At 41.0% G+C, this 17,737-nt stretch overlaps 1 protein-coding gene across 4 annotated transcripts in view; it reads left to right on the top strand.

The window, feature by feature from the left end:
- The window catches only part of wnk4a (WNK lysine deficient protein kinase 4a), a 65,663-nt gene that overhangs the window by 39,051 nt on the left and 8,875 nt on the right, over window positions 1-17,737 (top strand). For 2 of the 4 annotated variants that reach the window (XM_078163171.1, XM_078163172.1), the window contains 8 exons: window positions 909-1,060; window positions 1,769-1,842; window positions 5,067-5,202; window positions 5,621-5,737; window positions 10,593-10,748; window positions 13,694-13,748; window positions 14,019-14,150; window positions 16,470-17,338. In XM_078163171.1, coding sequence (XP_078019297.1) covers window positions 909-1,060; window positions 1,769-1,842; window positions 5,067-5,202; window positions 5,621-5,737; window positions 10,593-10,748; window positions 13,694-13,748; window positions 14,019-14,150; window positions 16,470-17,338 — 1,691 coding nt within the window. The remainder of the gene's footprint in view (window positions 1-908; window positions 1,061-1,768; window positions 1,843-5,066; window positions 5,203-5,620; window positions 5,738-10,592; window positions 10,749-13,693; window positions 13,749-14,018; window positions 14,151-16,469; window positions 17,339-17,737) is intronic. The other 2 variants (XM_078163173.1, XM_078163174.1) reach the window with 1 other exon arrangement.

Here is a 17,737-nt window from a genome sequence, read left to right as displayed (position 1 = left end):
AAACTACTCCAGTTAGCTCAATCATGTTGTAACTAAGACATCCACTGGAAAAAATATTTTTTTCACGGACCGTGACTGGAGTTATTACAGACACCGCTAACAGCTAACGGCGTCCCTACTTCGCCCTGGTCAAAAAGGTCGCGCAACGATAACATCACATACAGAGCCCGGTAACTGTACAGGAGCCTTCTTCCTACTCCGCTCTCTCAGTGGAGACAAGGCGGTTGAGAGGGCCGAGCGAGAGGACGTTCCTGTAGTGGTTCCTGCCCCCAAAATACTACCAGGAACTTCTTCAGTGGAAACGGGCCTAATGTACTTACCGGTAGTTACTTTTAAACCCACTGTATAGTCAAAACTGCCCTCAAGTTTCATTCACATCAGATGACTCTGCCAAATTAAACTCCTGACCTCTCAGCTCCCATCAAGAGCTCATCATGACCTCTGGAGACAAATATTTCTCGCTGCATTAGCTGTACGATTGTACTGAACACAGATCTGTTCTGATCTCAGAGCACATGGGACGTGTACAGTGAAATGTGAAACTGTGAATAACTCAATTATTCAGTCCCTGTAAGTCTTATCTCACAGTGTGTGTGTGTGTGTGTGTGTGTGTGTGTGCAGACTGTAAGTGTTTCTATTAGTTTTTATCTGAAACAAAAACCCAAATATTCTTGTTGGTGCTCTGTGTGAATCAGTTTAACTCATCTAAATGAATTCTCCTGTGTGTGCAGAGCAGTGTTAATCTACAGTGAAACCCTTTAAATTCTTATTGTTTGTGTGTGGTATGCCTCAATTTGGGATCATTAGATGCATGCATTTCCGTTCACGTTGTGTGTGCGTGTGGTACAGTTTGTGTCAGTCACTCAGGCCCCAGTCGGTCACATGCTAATGTCCCTTTGTTATAACAGCTGACTGTGAGACGGACGGCTATCTGAGCTCCTCTGGGCTTCAGGATCCGCTGGAGGCCGGCAGCTTCAACGCGCCTGCGACCCCTACCGCCACACACAACAGCACCCTGACTGCAAACGGCCCCCCAGTCCCAGCCCTCCGCTTCCCCTCGGTGAGTGACCTCAATAAAAAACTTGAGGGTGGAGGCGAGAAGGACTTCACGAGACCTCGTTCATCAACATTACTCAGTGTAATAGAGCTGACAGGGAGTTGTGTAAACATTGTGTAGTTGGAAAGTAACACCCGACAGTATGGTACATGAAACCTTTAGGTGTGAGGACATAAATCATGCCTAAAGAAAAGCTGATAACAATTCTGACTCCATAATAATCACAGATAATTCTTAGTTATTTGAGGAGAAATTACTACCCAGAATTCCCTATGTTTAATCTGCTTTAATAGTTTAATTATTTTCCTACTCAGCAATACTATTCTATCCATCTTATGTTAAAAGTCAACACACAGCATTTCATTTTACAGCCATTAATATTTGCATCTTGCACTGTCACCAGCACAAGCCTTTCGTCCACAAGTACATGCAACCAAAGTGTTGGAAAAACTGGATTTTGAGCCTTCTAATGGCGCTGGATGAAAAGTCAGATTGAGGGATTTAATGGTTAATTGATTCATAAGTAATGCCACATTCAGAAAAAGTGGTTTGTAGTAAATTAAATACTTCTACATTTAAATTTCACAATGTGGAAAATGTGTGAAAATGTTTCCTGGCTACTGTCTTGTACTAAATCTTCAAAAGCAGAAGAAATCAGTGGAAGTCCTTCATCCAACTTCACCTCACCACTTCCTTTATTTCTATTTTTAGAGTATCGCGGTATCCAACAACGTAGAGCACGGCAACTCGCAGCTCCCGAGTGGCTTCAACTCTCCTGTGGACAGGTAACGTTCTTCAGCCTTCCTTTCTCCTCACTCTGCTTTTTTTTTTTTTTAAACATCCAACGAACAATGGAGTTCAATAGTCCCTCCTTTATTTGAGTTGGAGGCCTGAAAATCAATGTGAATCCAGTAGAAATGTCTGGTCTTCCCTCTATAACTCCTCCTCCTCCTCCACATCTGCGGGGCTGTAACAACAAGCTTGAGGCAATCGACAGACTCTTCTGTGTTTTTGTTGCGGTGAGGCAGAGCGGACCCTCGCAAGTCTCTGTGTGATGTTGTGGAGGCCCTGTTTTCCATGTTGGTGGGATGTTGGGGAGAGAGCGGCTTTATTCTTGGCATGAGAGCAGATTTGTTTGTGTGTGTGTGTGTGTGTGTGTGTGTGTGTGTGTGTTGTCATCTGGGCTCCATCATCTGTTCAGAGACTATAATATTTTTTTATAATGTTATTGTCGCCATGCACAACCTGAGGTGTGATTCTCACTAACAAGGCAAAATAATGATTGTTTTCAATTAATCTCTTGGTTGTTTTGTGATTTGTGAATTAATTGTTTAGTCCACATTCTTTTTAAAAATAGTGAAAAATACCATTTTCCGTGGCCCAAGATGACATCCTCTAATTGCTTTTTTGTCCGACCAACAATCCAAAACTAATTTTAAATGTGTTTTTTTTATTGCGAGGCATCATTTTCAAAAATGACAGGGTATTGCAATGCTTCTTTTGCATATAAACAAACATAATATGAAGAGACAGAGAAAAAACACACACAGAAAAAATTATAATAAAAAATAATAATAATAATTATGGAAAAAGTAAAACAGTAATTATTATAATAATACAATAATAAATTAATTAAAAACATATAATAATAATAATAATAATAATAATAATAATAATAATAATAATGATAATAATAATTGTCCAAAACTAAAATTTTCAGTTTACAGTGACATATAAGCAGCAAATCCTGCCATAAATGATTAATTAATTGTCAAAATTGTTAGATTCCAAAATTAATTTGTCAAACTGGACCGTACTTTCTAATGTTTCATATTTTAGGAAGCTACAAATAATATTCAGCCACAAAATAAGCCTGAAAAGCTGGAAATCAGAACAGAAGTACAGAGAGTTGTTGCATAGAGGTGATACACCATCTCATCTAGTTGCATTGGTGTGAACCGGCAGGTTTTTAGAACGTTGCAGAACGGCGCATTGCAAGTAGTTGCATGTTTCAACCCATCTCGTCATGAATCTTTGGTCTGAACTGGGCTTTAGTGACTAATGGAGACAATGGTTTTTGAAACTGGTCCATTATGAGCAGGAAAAAAGGTGCAATGTAATCCTTATAGGCAACTATGCACCGTCAGTACGTCCACTAAAAGTACAAAAAGTGTTTACCACTGAAAGACTCTAATTATTATTGTAAGGGTCTGACAACATTATAGGACGGATCCTGACAGAGATAGACCTTTTTGTTTAAGAGTAAGATCCTTTTGTTTGACCAGAAACCAAACTGAAATCACTATCACCAAACTCCCTTTAAATAAACTGTAATCTTCTCATCATGAAAGACACTTCACTCAAAGCCGACAGAATCTTTCAAATATGTTTATTGGGAAACCAGTCATTTAACAGTGAAATTGACAATTGACAGTTACGTTTCCCTTTTTTTTTTTTTTACAGAAAATAAAAAATAATAATTCCACAAACACAATCCCTGACAAAAATGACACATGAGACAAGTAGCAAACTATAAGCAAACAAAACCAACAACAAAACAAAACAACAATAGAGCTTTTCCAGTAAAGTAAGATCAGTTTTTCAAAGCCGACAGAATCAAAATAAAACTCACAGAAGCTGTCTTTATTTGTCTCTCCACTGTTCCAACAATCACCAACTCTGGTTTGGTTGAAATTAACCCTTAATTCACCCAGTTAGATGTGAAAATATGCTGCCTCTGGCCACGCTAAAATGACTATTTATTTGAATGGAGTCTGGTTGGTTTGGCGATGATGAATTGGGCTGTTTCTGGTTAAACAAAAAGGAAAAGGAAAGGGACTTACTCTTTCACAGAAAGGTCTATCTTTGTTGGGATCTTTTCCATAACTTTGTCAGACACTAAAAATAATCATCTGAGTCTGTCAGTGGCAAAAACAAGCGCTTTAAGTCGATGCACGTTAAGGGTGTAAAGGCCCCGAATGGTTACAAAGCAGCCTGTTTCACTGCTGCCAGCTGCGGCTTGCTCTCTCAGTACTGGACCAGTTTCAGAAATTGTTGTTCCATTTAGTCACTTGGACACACAAACATGGGAAAATAGGGCCCAGGTTGGAAAATGCTAAAGTTACCCTTTAAATATAGTTAATTTAGTTCAGAATATGTTGTGCATTATTTAGAATACAGGTGGGATTTACAAAGTATTATAAAACAAACACAGCCTGCTTTACTTAGTGTGTCTTCCTTGATTGTCAGTTTGTCTGACTTGACCATAGCAGATTGCAACAAATGTCAAGTCTGGCTGGGTATAATGTTTCACCACAGCTTAGGCGTGCACTATTTAGGATCCATTAATTAATTCCCTCTCTGAGAAAAGCCACGGATTACTGATGAGCGGAGCTGCATTTCATCATCGCTTGCAATATCAATACAAACTATTTTGTTTAATTTCCATGTCCTCAGTGTTTAAAGGTGAAAACGGGCTTTACTTTGAACCACAGTTACCCGCTTTGCACTGGAGGTTTTTAAATAGAGACAGGCGGACGCTGCCAACTGGTAGGCCTGTAAATGTTTGCAGCCTGTGTTGGAGAGAGGAGTCTGTGACTGCAGCAATCCAAAAAGACCCAGGAGACGCAATTAGCTGAACCAAAGCTTTTTATAAAATTCGCTGAATGTTCTCCAGTTCTCTGAAACCTAAAACTCATTCATTGTATAAATACAACAAGTCACATGGGCGCGTTGCTTCTTCTGGAGCTTCATATAGACTCTGAACAGGCCTCGCTGAACTGTATTGTTTAACTCTGCTGTTTACACCCAAGAGACATGCCACTGTTACACATCGCGACTTTATTTGACATCTCAGAGTGCTGTTTATTATTATGTGTGGTGCTAAGATAATCAGCCGTGATGGATGTTCAATTCACTTCTGTTGTAGATGATGAGTTTACTTTGAAAAGTGGAATGTTTCCTTGGCGTGTTTTCTAACCAGTAGCATGTATAATTTATTTCCCTTCAGCTATGCCTCCGATGTGACTTCAGGCTTGAGTGATGGCTACGAGGGCCTATCAGAGAAGGGCGAGAAAACAGCTGCGAGGCGAACTGCTGGGAAGCTGTTCAGGAGGAGGGCGCGCTCAAGGCTGCGCATCACAGGGGTACAATAAATCAAAAGTTTTGTTTTATTGCAACAGCTCATCATAAACAAATAAATCTGTTTTTAATGACTGAATTAGCGGATTCATTTTATTTATGAGCGAGCGGCAAAGCTCCACCCAGGTTATGCAACGCTATCAGTTTTTCCCCGGGCAACCGCAGTACATTTCTCTTCTGATCAGGACACTCTGCGGTCTTTTAACGAGCATGTTTGGACTGGAGGCAGAGACAAACAGATCATGCACAACCACATGTGCATACAGTGGTGCAAAGAGTGCAGTGCACATATAAACACACTGCATACAGTAGACGTTTGCTCACACGCACACATACATACAAAAACGCATTGTTCCTCCTGTGTTTAACTTCAGAGGGTAAACAGACCCCTGTTGTTACCATTGATCCTGTCTGTCTCTGCAGCTCTCTGATAAAGTGGACCGGGTGGTGGAGTGTCAGCTGCAGACGCACAATGACAAGATGGTGACCTTCAAGTTTGACCTGGATGGAGATAACCCTGAGGACATCGCTGCTGTCATGGTGAGTCATTCCTGCTTCTTAATGATCAACAGGTTCCATATTCAGAGTGTCAATAATAAAACCACTAGTCGGGTTAAAAAAAGCAAGGGTGTCTTTTCTTTTTGTCCCAGCTATTTACTCAAGCTTGGAATGGTACTGGATTTATGTTAAACTAGCCTCTGAATCAAGTAACAATTGATTAGATTCAGATCTGGGATATCCCCCAGTGGACCTTTTTTAAGCTTTAACTAATAAATAATTGGTGATAGAGTCCAAACCCAAAGAAATGTCTGTAATAGTAAAATAAAGAATTGTTTGGTTAGCAGATGTTTGAGCTCTTTGACTGATCCTATATTCAAAATGAACGTTATTAACTTTTGCAAGACAGCAGATATATCGGTCACAAGTGACAGTGACAGAATCGTTTTCAATGCTTAAAACTAAGCGGGACAGTAGTAACATGGATTACTGCATGAGTCTACTGGGCCCCCCTGGCTTTCATCTGCAAAATGTAACTCAAAATTAACATGTACCGACCAGGAAGGAGACTCAAAATGACCTCAAAGAGATGCAAAGTGACATGAAATAACTACAAAATCAGACAAAAAGACTACAAAGAGACTCAAAACAGCCACAAGGAGACACAAAATGACCAAAAAAGGCACAAACTTACTTCAAGAAATCACAAAATGACCTCAGTGAGACACAATATGACTACAAAGAGACACAAAACAACCACAAGAAGACGCAAAACAACCAAAAAAGACACAAACTTACTTCAAGAAAATACAAAATGACTTCAATGAGACACAATATGACTACAAAGAAACACAAAACAACCACAAGAAGATGCAAAACAGCCATAAAAAGACACAAACTTGCATCCAGAAGACACAAAATGACCTCAATAAGACATTATATGACTACCAAAAGACTCAAAACAACCAAAAAAGACACAAAATGACCTCAAAGAGACATAATATGACTACAGAGAGACACAAAACAACCACAAGAAGACACAAAATGACCAAAAAACACACAAACTTACTTCAGGAAGACACAAAATGACCTCAGTGACACACTATCTGACTACAAAGAGACACAAAACAACCACAAGAAGACAGAAAACAATCAAAAAAGACACACACTTACTTCAAGAAGACACAAACTTGCTTCAAGAAGACACAAAATGACCTCAATGGGACACAATATGACTACAAAGAGACACAAAACAACCACAAGGAGACACAAAGTGACCTAAATAAGACTCAAAACAACCAAAAAAGACACAAAATGACCTCAAAGAGACATAATCTGACTACAAAGAGACACAAAACAACCAAGAAAGACACAAATTTACTTCAATAAGGTACAAAATGACCTCAATGGGACATAATATGACTACAAAGAGACACGGAACAACCACAAGGAGACACAAAGTGACCTTGATAAGACACAAAACAAGCAAAAAAGACACAAAATGACCTCAAAGAGACACAATCTGACTACAAAGAGATACAAAACAACCACAAGAAGACACAAACCTACGTCCAGAAGACACAAAATGACCTCAATAAGACATAATATGACTACAAAGAGACACAAAACAACCACAAGTAGATGCAAAACAACCAAATAAGGCACAAATTTACTTCAAGAGGATACAAAACGACCTCAATGAGACACAATCTGACTACAAAGAGACACAAAACAACCACAAGAAGACAGAAAACAACCAAAAAAGACACACACTTACGTTAAGAAGACACAAAATGACATTAGTAAGACAACATGACTACAAAGAGACACAAAACAACCACAATGAGACACAAAACAACCTCAAAGAGACACAATCTGACTACAAAGAGACACAAAACAACCATAAGAAGATGCAAAACAACCAAAAAAAAAAACACAAACTTGCTCCAAGAAGACACAAAATGACCTTAATGGGACACAATATGACTACAAAGAGACACGAAACAACCACAATGAGACACAAAACGACCTCAAAGAGACACGAAACAACCACAAATAGACGCAAAACAACCAAAAATGGCACAAATTTACTTCAAGAGGATACAAAACAACCTCAATGAGACACAATCTGACTACAAAGAGACACAAAACAACCACAATGAGACACAAAACGACCTCAAAGAGACACACTCTGACTACAAAGAGACACAAAACAACCACAAGAAGATGCAAAACAACCACAATGAGACACAAAACAACCACAATGAGACACAAAACGACCTCAATGAGACACAATCTGACTACAAAGAGACACAAAACGATCTCAAAGAGACACAATCTGACTACAAAGAGACACAAAACAACCACAAGAAGATGCAAAACAACCAAAAAAAACCCCGCAAACTTGCTCCAAGAAGACACAAAATGACCTTAATGGGACACAATATGACTACAAAGAGACACGAAACAACCACAAGGACACACAAAATGACCTCAGAGAGACACAAAACAACCTCAAAGTCTGTGTGTCTTGTTCCTATTTTACAATGAAAACTTACATTTAAGTTTTCATTTGTAAGATATCAAAAGAAAAAAAAACGCATGGTGGTCATTTTAACTTGTTGCTTTCCCACGTACACACCGGCGCCGCCTGGGAAAGTTATTACAAACTCATTACTCACTTTATTCAGATTAGGGGGAGAGTCCACAGTTACCATATATGTCAGTCTGAATTTTGTTGAAACATGTTAAAAATGTGGCACAAGACATCTATGATATTTCCATTTGATTGAATGGTGCAATAATACTGTTACACAGCACAAGTTTTTTATTTCACATTAAAGCCGAATTAAGAAATAAAGGGGGTGTAAAGGGTTAACAATGGAGCTAATCAGTCTTCAGTAGAGGCTAAATCATCCAGAACTTTATAGGATACAGAAATAAATAAATGAAGTCACTCAGTTATCAGCTGATAAAGTCAGACAGATTCCTCTATCTCAGCTGCACGTACACATGATTCATCCTGCTTCCAGTTAACGGCTTTTTGTTTGTCGATCATATCTCTGACTGATAATATATCTAATGTTTTGTGAAGTGAGTGACGCAGGTGAGCAGCCCATCCCCCCTGTTACTGTCTCTGAGCGCACATGCACGAGCCTGCGCGAACAAGGCGTGACAGGGCAGCAGCACGTTTTCCCCACTGAATGTACACTGTTTTCCTGACTCTTAAAAACACAGTGGGCTTTTGTTTACGGAGTCTTGGCGCGGCACGGGCGCCTGGCATCACAGCAGCCCCCGTGGTTCTCAGCGCAGGGTTTTAAATGAGGTGAATTATGCCATGCTGACAGGGTATGGTCACCACGCCCCAACCCACAATTCACAGCACTCGAAACTGCATGAATATGCAAAACTCAGAAGCTCTTCTAACAAACTGCTCTGTTGTGGACAGATGATTTATGTTTTTTTCCCAAGAATAACTATTAGTGAGGGGAGGTGGCTGGGTGGTTTCATAGATGGACACACAAAGAGACAACAAGTATGTCTTGTAATCTTGGAAGCATGTATTCTTCTATCTACTCCTTTACAGTGGTGGAAAGTAACTGAGTACATTTCAAGTTCTGTGCTTAAGTATAGCTTCAAGGTACTTTTACTTTCCATTTTCTGCCACTTTGCATCTTCAGTTTTCTACTTATTAGTGCAAAATATTGAACTTCTGCTATCTAAACTTTGCAGTTAAGGACTTTATATAGAGAAGATCTGATGGACTAAAAGTTCAGTGGGTGTTTTTTCTTCTTGAATTAAGATTTTTAATATTTCCTACACAGATATCCAAAAAGGCACCCCAATGTCGTTTACAAATGGATATTCACACTGTAAAATGGGCACTGCCGAGGTGCCCTTGAGCCCCTGTCCATCGGCAGCCCCCACACTCTGACATCTCTCTATTTAAAACATGTATAGGTCGTGTTTGTGCATGTGTGTGTATTTCGGATCTGTGAAAAAATTTAGTTTCAATTATCCCCCTCTGGGATTAATAAAGTATCTCCTTCCTAAAAGGCAAACATATAAATAAAACTAAAATCACAAAAGCACAAATAAAATAAAAAATGTAAACGCTACATTAAAGTTAAAAAATTAAAAATACAACAAAAGAAACAAGAACAATAAATACATATATGCATTCATTCATTCATTTTATTTACACAAGTGACAGTGTGTGTCCCAGTTAAAACTGGCCTGACTCACTTAAAAACTGGTTTTCTGCAGGTTCCTGTTACGCTTTAAAAAACACATTATAATACGAAATAAATACAGAAACAATCAGCAGAGGCAAAACAACAAAACATAGGCAGCTACGTAGACAATGCACAGTAGAGGACTTAAGTGGAGTGAGCAAAATGGGATGTTAGATTTAAATCAGTGGTTGCAGGTACGTCCTTCCATCAGATAGTGTTTACATGCAGGTTATTGCTCTAATGTTGTATGGGATCTCGTTCCAGATCTTAGTGTTAGTGTGAGAAAATGACCTCTGACCATAATTGTTTTTGTAAGGTGGTACAGGGATAAGTGCATGCACTGTGGGGACACATGTAAAATAGACGGTTTGGGTCCTCCTTAAGGAAAATTTGGGCGTCAAACACTTGATTTTCTATCATTCTGGTGAATTTTTATGCACCAATTTGTGCCTTTTTTGCATCATTTTATGCTGAAAGTGTCTTAAACCTAATCAAAGTCCTCTGCTATTTTCATGGGTTTTTAGGATATGATTTCAGACGAAGGAAGTTTCTGTAATGAAGCCCCTGGACTTGTACTTAAAACAGTATTTCTCATTGAGACATTGGTGCTTTTCCTTAAATATCTTAACACTCTTTCCATCATTGTCCTTTTTAACTTCAAGGTGCACAATGAGTTCATCCTGCCATCAGAGAAGGAGGGCTTCATCCACCGCATCGGTGACATCATCAAACGGGCCGAGGCTCTGATGGCTAAGGAGCAGCACCGAGTCCTCCAGCCTGCTCTCCACAACGGGGTCAACTCGCTGTCGTCCTCACAGGTCAGCAGCAACACCTCCACATTACAGCATTGTTAGCTGAGACCAAAGGAAGTGAGTGTTTGGCTGTGTTGTCTGATGATTATGAATTACATCAGCTACAGTCAGTCCAGCTGTGCTTATCTAAAGCATGCCTGTAAATCTGGTCCAAATGGAAAGCTGTAGAGTAGTGCTTCCTACGCTGGGAATAAAAAACCTCAAAGTGCTTTCTTCACTGTCCACAGTCCCTCCTGAGATGTGCCCTTAAAGACACAAGGTTAAGTGTTCCTGAGGTAGTTCTTTCATTCAGAGCATAATGTTACTAAAAGCACTGCTGTCATAAATCCCTGTGATTTGTGGAAACATACCCCATGCCTTCTGTTTTTTTTTTAACCCATTTATTTGTTCGCGCAACCACAAATCCTTTCCAGTGCTCACACCATAATGAACTCTCCGGCATTCCTGCCCACATCGAATGGGTAAAATAATTTATGTTTGGATTTATTAAGCCTCTCTGAATTAAGATTCTGTGAAACTGTAAAATGAGGGCTTCCAGGAACCCCCCGCCAAAAAAGACTCAATCAGAGCCGTACCATCTTGTACATGATATGACCTAATCAAATACAGTATGTCAGGAAGGAGAAGTGTTTGTTCTACCAGGGTATGTTCCACTCTGCAGAACACGCAGAACAAAATCTCCTTGTTCCCTTCTGTAAAAATGATCTAAAATGTTCATAAATGGTGGAGGAAAGAATAAAGTGTGGTTTCATGTGGCACAAGTGAGTGCAGTAAACCCTTACAGCCAACTACCTACCTTGTTCACCATGTTTCCGACCCCTTGGCTACATAATTACCCTGAACCACTGTGAACAAATCTCTCCTGGCTCCCCTCCAGCACCTGATTAAAAACACTGCATGGACCACATCCCCTAAGACTCGTTGTGGCTGCTCTTCCCAGCACTGTCCAGCCGAAAAAAAAGACCAAACTACTGGAGTTGGGGAGAAACCCACGAGCCCAGAGACTCATCTGTCTGTCTTTGTTCTGGCTGTTGTTACTCTGAGAGAGGGTGCTCTTCAGAGTTTTAGGAATAGATACTGTGGACAAATAAGCTCACAATGACAATGTTAATGTACTCATGTAAAGCAGGTATACTGTGTACCATTTTCACGATCTTAAAGGAATAGTTAACCCCCTAAATTACCATTTGTATATCAGTTACTTGACCACTGTGGCATTGGATTTCTGAAGAAAACAGTGATAGAATAATCCAAAAACCCAGAAAGTCTTGAAGAATTGAAGTCAGAGGGGTCCACGTTTAACAACAGCAATACACTGAAACATTCATCACAAACTCTCACACAACTCGCATAGTATAACAGAAGTCTCATTTATCCAGTTGTATGCTCAGCACTTCCCAGAAAAAGAGCTAAAGGTGAAGCTCTCTGTAAAGCCAGATCCCATTGACAAAAACAGTAATTTAACATCGCTGAACACAAGAGCTGCTGGTCAACTGCTGTGTCGACCAGTTAGTTTGTTTGTCTTAATGTGCGACTTTGGTGAATCTGAACTAACCCTTTACAACACCAAAGTCACACAGTAACACAAACCAACCAACTGATCGAGGCACCGGTAGACCACAACTCATGTGTTCAGTGAGCTTAAATGACTGTTTTTGTCAATGGAGTCTGGCTTTGTATAGAGTATAGATAAGTTTCATTTTCCATTTGGTAGCACTGAGTATACAACTGGATAAATGAGACTTGGATTATACTGCATGAGTTGTGTGAGAGTTTATAAACATATGTTTTGATAGAGTTATACTATTGTTCAACGTGGACCCCTATGAGTTCAATTCATGAGGAATTTTCTCCGTGTCTGGATTCTTCGTTCACCTTGGAGGCAAATCAGATTTTTTTTCACACAAAACGTAACACAGGGGGAGTAACTGATATACGATTGATCATTTGGGGATGATGTTTTCCTTTAATTTATCTTATTAGCATTGTACCTTTTGCGAATTAGCACTGAACACAAAGTACACTTGTGCCAAACCATGGAGAACATGTTACTTCACTGGGTATTTGAAACATTTGACTACGGGATCATGAATGTCTGGACAAAATTCAGTGGCACTCAATCTTAAAGTTACTGAGATATTTTCTAATCTCTAAAGCTAATGGGCATGTAGCTACTTCCATGTTTCGGATGATACGTCATGTTTGTAGTCGACCAATGAAGATGAGCTTACATATCACCTTGGGTTCGTCCTTCACCTTCTCAAAATGATCCCACACTTTGGATTTCCTGCCCGACCAGCCCTGGAAATCGACCTGACTCCTGTCTGACTGCTGGGTGTGGCCACTTCCTGTGTCTGTCCTTTCAAATTAAATTCCCACATGGTCCAGTTATAGAGGTTTGGATTTGTTTTGATAAGGCACAGCTCCTAATATATATTATTTTCTGCAACTAAGTGACCAATGAAATCTTGCCGACTAATGACCCCTCTAGTCGACTAATGTTTGGTCGACTATTAGGGGGCAGCCCTGCTAAAATTCATATCAACTCAGCCTCTTCTGCATTGGTTTTGCTTTACATCTGAGTCTTAGAAGTCCCCCAATCTTATGGAAGTTGAGTTCCCTTTTAAAGACACTTCAGCAGCAACAGACATGATAGATGTAGGTCAAAACACATCAGTACTAGTGAACCGATGGAGGCAAATGGCCACCCACCCAGAACCTGGTTCTGCTTGAGGTTTCTACCTGTTAAAGGGGAGTTTTCCTCACAGTTGTCACCTTGCTTGCTCATGGGGGAATGTTGGGCCTCTATAGATTAGAGAGTGTGGTTTAAACCTGATCTATATGAAAAGTGTCATGAAATATTTTGTGAACTGGAGCTATGTAATTAAAACTGACCTCATTTGACCACAGTACTCCAGAATCACAGTTTTATCACATGTGCTCTCTTACAGCCCAATCTGCACAGTCACACCCTGCCTCGAACACACTCCTCCTCTTCTCTGCCTGGTAAGTCTCATGTCTGGTCTTAATTTACCCATTAAAATGATAATTTGATGCTCTTGGAGATTAGTCTTGGTCTTAAGATTTTCCCTCCTGCCTTTTTTTAATCATATCTTTAGAGTTTGAAAAGTAACATCAAGTGTGTGTGAACTGCATAAAGACTCACAGCCTGCCACATTAACTTGCATTTCTTTGTTGCATCTCTTTACCTGTGCATGATGGTTGTGTGTGTGTGTGCATGGTGATCCGTTCATGCATGTGTGTGTCTGCTCGTAGACTTCGGTGTGGCTAACCCAAGCGTAGGGGTGTGTGACTCTCTCCCATGCCCCGATGGAGACGTCTTCAGTGCAGACATTACTTCACCTGGGCGACCTCTAATACGCTCACAGTCTTTCCACAACGCCCCAGGTAAATGTCCCTGCGGCCCTCCCTCTGGTCCCTCCGTGAAGAGGCCCAGCATTGTTTACTGTTTCAGCACACTGAAAAATTGTTACAGTCCTTTGGCAAAGAATAAGTCAAAGCAAAGCTCAGCTACCTCATAAACCCTCCCCTCCCCTTCTCAGAGCCCGTTCTTGGTATTGTTCAGACATTCGCATGGCGCCATCCGCCATCCCAACACCTCAAAGCCTTCGTCTGTGTCTGCTTTGCAGCAGGGCCTCTTGGGTAATTACCTCACCTGAAGGGCGCTTTTCTGGCTTTTAGGGAGCTGTGAATGCTGTCGCTGTAAAGCATGAGCTTTTCTCCAGGGCTGTGATAGTCAGCAACAACTGTTTGCCAGCAAAAACTCCTACAGAATTTCCAAGAAAGCCTCCCCCCCCACCAGAGTCTCCTTCCTAACAGGAGGTGCATTTGAAGTCAATTAAAGAGCACATCCCCACCATATGTCCCCTCTATCTGAACACTCTCATCCCCTCTTGTCCTGTGTCTCCTCTCTGCTGCATGTCCACTGCATGGTCACTTATGCAATGCCTCTTGGCCACCCGCCACTGTTATAGAGTGTTGCCTCACCTATGTTTCCGTCAGCATGGAAAAAGTAGAGGCTGGTTTGCATCATCAGGAGCAGGAGGTGTGGTTTATAACTGTGGAGCCATTGTTGAGGTAAATGTCGAATCAATGGATGGGGCTAGAATATTGGCATCCTGAACTTTTCCCCAAAGAGTGATGCAGAAATCCCGACTATAATCTCACAATCAGACCCCCCCCCAAAAAAAAGTTTTGTACACACTCACACGTGTGTTTCATTTAAACTCCTCGAAAATGTCATACGCACAAGCCTCACTCCTTTGATGCTGAATCCCTCACAGCCATGTAAGCTTACGAATGCAATTATAGTCGGATACTGCTTTGAACAGAACGTCTTTGTTCACCATGGAAACCCATTCTTTGAAAGTGCGGAAAAGATTTATGCTCCACATGGCGTATGTCTTGGCAGGGGGCTGCAGGGAGAATTAGACTCACCAAACCCTGAGCAGAGAGGAAGAATGTGTGATCTAACTTGTCTCTCTGGATCAGTTCTGTCCAGTTCTGGGGGGTGTCATTTTAAGTTACACTTATTAGTCAAGTTAAAGCTTCTGTATGTAACTTTTTACTAGTATTATTTATTTATTGCCAGTGGGTGAACAGGTTGTAACCAAACTTAAAAGCTGGGACCTGCCCCGACTTTTTTGGTTGCCTCTAGCAGCCTGTGGACTGACTTCGGATCAGCACACTGTTGCTGCCGTTGTGTTAAATGTGTGGGTGTGTGTTAAATTTAGTGCACTATATCATAATGTCCCCCTGATGCTTAAAATAAAGCCTAACATTACAGGAAACACTGCCATGTGAAATACATTATGATACTGTGGTTTTAGCTGGCTAATATTAGCCAACACTAGCTTGCTTACTAACACAGACAAATTGCTAGCTAGCTAATGTAGCAAAATACTGTCTCCTGTGATGAAGGTCATTTAATCATTCAGACTAGCTATCGTTACAAAGCAACCAATGCAAGATCAATACAACATAGCTTAGTTACAGCTAGCTGGCTAACCTTAGCTTGCGTGCTTGTTAATGTAATAACTAGCAAAATAATATCTGAGTGAATATGTTAATTGGCTAGCTTGTTTGCTTGTTAATGTTACTGGTGGATAAATTGGCTAGCTTGCAGTTTGCATACTATTTTATCAGCTAAAGTTACAGAGCAACTAACGCCAGATCAATGCAGTGTAGCTTAGTTACAGCTAGCTGGCTAACCTTAGCTTGCTTGCTCACTATTGCAATCACTAGCAAAATAGCATGCATATGTTAGTTGGCTAGCTTGCCAAATTACTTCCCCAGCTCACATAATACATGATAGTAACTTATGTATTTTGACAGTTGGTGTTGATTTAGCCTAAAATAAATGATGTAATGTTATAGAACACTTTCTACTAGTCAAGAGCAATGCCGTCGTGGCCTACAAGCTAACTGTAACTTTAGCTAATGTTAGCCAGCATGCTCTAACCTAGCTATTCTCCATGTATCTGCTGTTGGTTGCTCGTAAAGTCAGCAGATAATGTAATTTGCAAATGGGAAGCTACTTAGTATGATGGAGGAGCCAATGATCCAAATAAATTATAATTACAGAACCTTTAAATGAAGACATTAAGAGACTTTTTTACTTTATTTTACATGTTTTTCCATCACAGTTTATGTCAAAGACTGACCTCAAACTACAGATTTAAACTGTTTTTAATCTTTGTCTTCCAGGGTCTCCTCTTCATTATCAACAACACCACCATCACAACCCTGCGTCTCTGCTGCCCCACCACCAGCACTACCACTTGCCATACTTGGGCCACAGTCACTTCCCATTCCCATACCCAGGCCCTCCAGGTTCCCCCAAACCAGGCATGCATCCTCCCCTCACACGTGTAGCCAGTAACCCCACCTTCCCCTCTGTTCCCTCCCCAGCCCCTGGTTCTCCAAGTCCTCTGAATGAGACCCCAAGCCCCAGCAACAGTGATGGTGTCACCATGTCCCCACCTGCCCCTCAGCATCCCAACATGTGGCCCCCCCACACGCAGCCCCTATTTTCCTTAGCTAATGTCATCTCCATGGCCATGAGCATGGCTCAGTCTTTCATCCCTCCTGCGAGCCTGCCTGCGCAGGGGATGCCCTCCTATCCAGCCTTCCACCCCCAGCTACCAGCTCCCATGGCCCCACAGTCAGCTTACCCCTCCGTCTACCCACAACATTATCAGACCTCATCAGTTGAGGTCCCCTATCCTACTGTGGGCATCCCAGCACAAAACAACGTCTACCACAGTCCCGAGAATACGCCTGTGATGGACGGAGCCGGGTTTCCTCAGAGCAGTCATCTGAGCTGGCCGCATCACGTCTCTCCACCTTCTTTGCCTTCCACTCCTCCACTGGTTCCTCAGGAGCCTCAGCAGCAGGTTGAACTCTTCAGTCCCCCCACCAGTCCCCCAAGCCTGACCCAGGAGAATATCCACCACAGTTATGTGGACTCGTACCCAGCACAGGTTCCAGTCCAGGCTGAACCCAAATCAGAAGTCTCCAGTTCAACCTCCATGTCAGATTTTTCCCCGTCTTCCCCAGAGAGCCCAGAAAGCACTGTGAGTCACCTCAAATTACCTGTTTATTATCTCAGCTGATATTCCTTTAATATAATGTTCTGTGCATGCAAATTAGTGCTGAAACGATTCGTTGATTCACTGATTAAAGGTCCAGTGTGTAGAATTTAGGGGGGATAGATTGGCAGAAATTAAATATAACACTCACTACCACGTTTGCATTAGTTTATAATCATCTTAAAATTGGAATAGTTGTTTTTTTGCTAGCTCAAAATGAGCTGTTTATTTCTACATAGGGAGTGGATTCTCTTCCACAGAGTCCGCCATGTTGTTTCTACAGTAGCCCAGAACAGACAAACCAAAGAGTAATTCTAGATAGGGACTTTTTGCATTTTATCATCGGCCACCTTAGTTCTCCTACATGCTTGGCACATGGAATCA

Source organism: Epinephelus lanceolatus, chromosome 21 (assembly GCF_041903045.1).
Source record: "Epinephelus lanceolatus isolate andai-2023 chromosome 21, ASM4190304v1, whole genome shotgun sequence".
Classification (NCBI taxonomy): domain Eukaryota; kingdom Metazoa; phylum Chordata; class Actinopteri; order Perciformes; family Serranidae; genus Epinephelus; species Epinephelus lanceolatus.
Note: the sequence above shows the minus strand (reverse complement) of the source record. Positions and strands in the feature narration are given on the sequence as shown.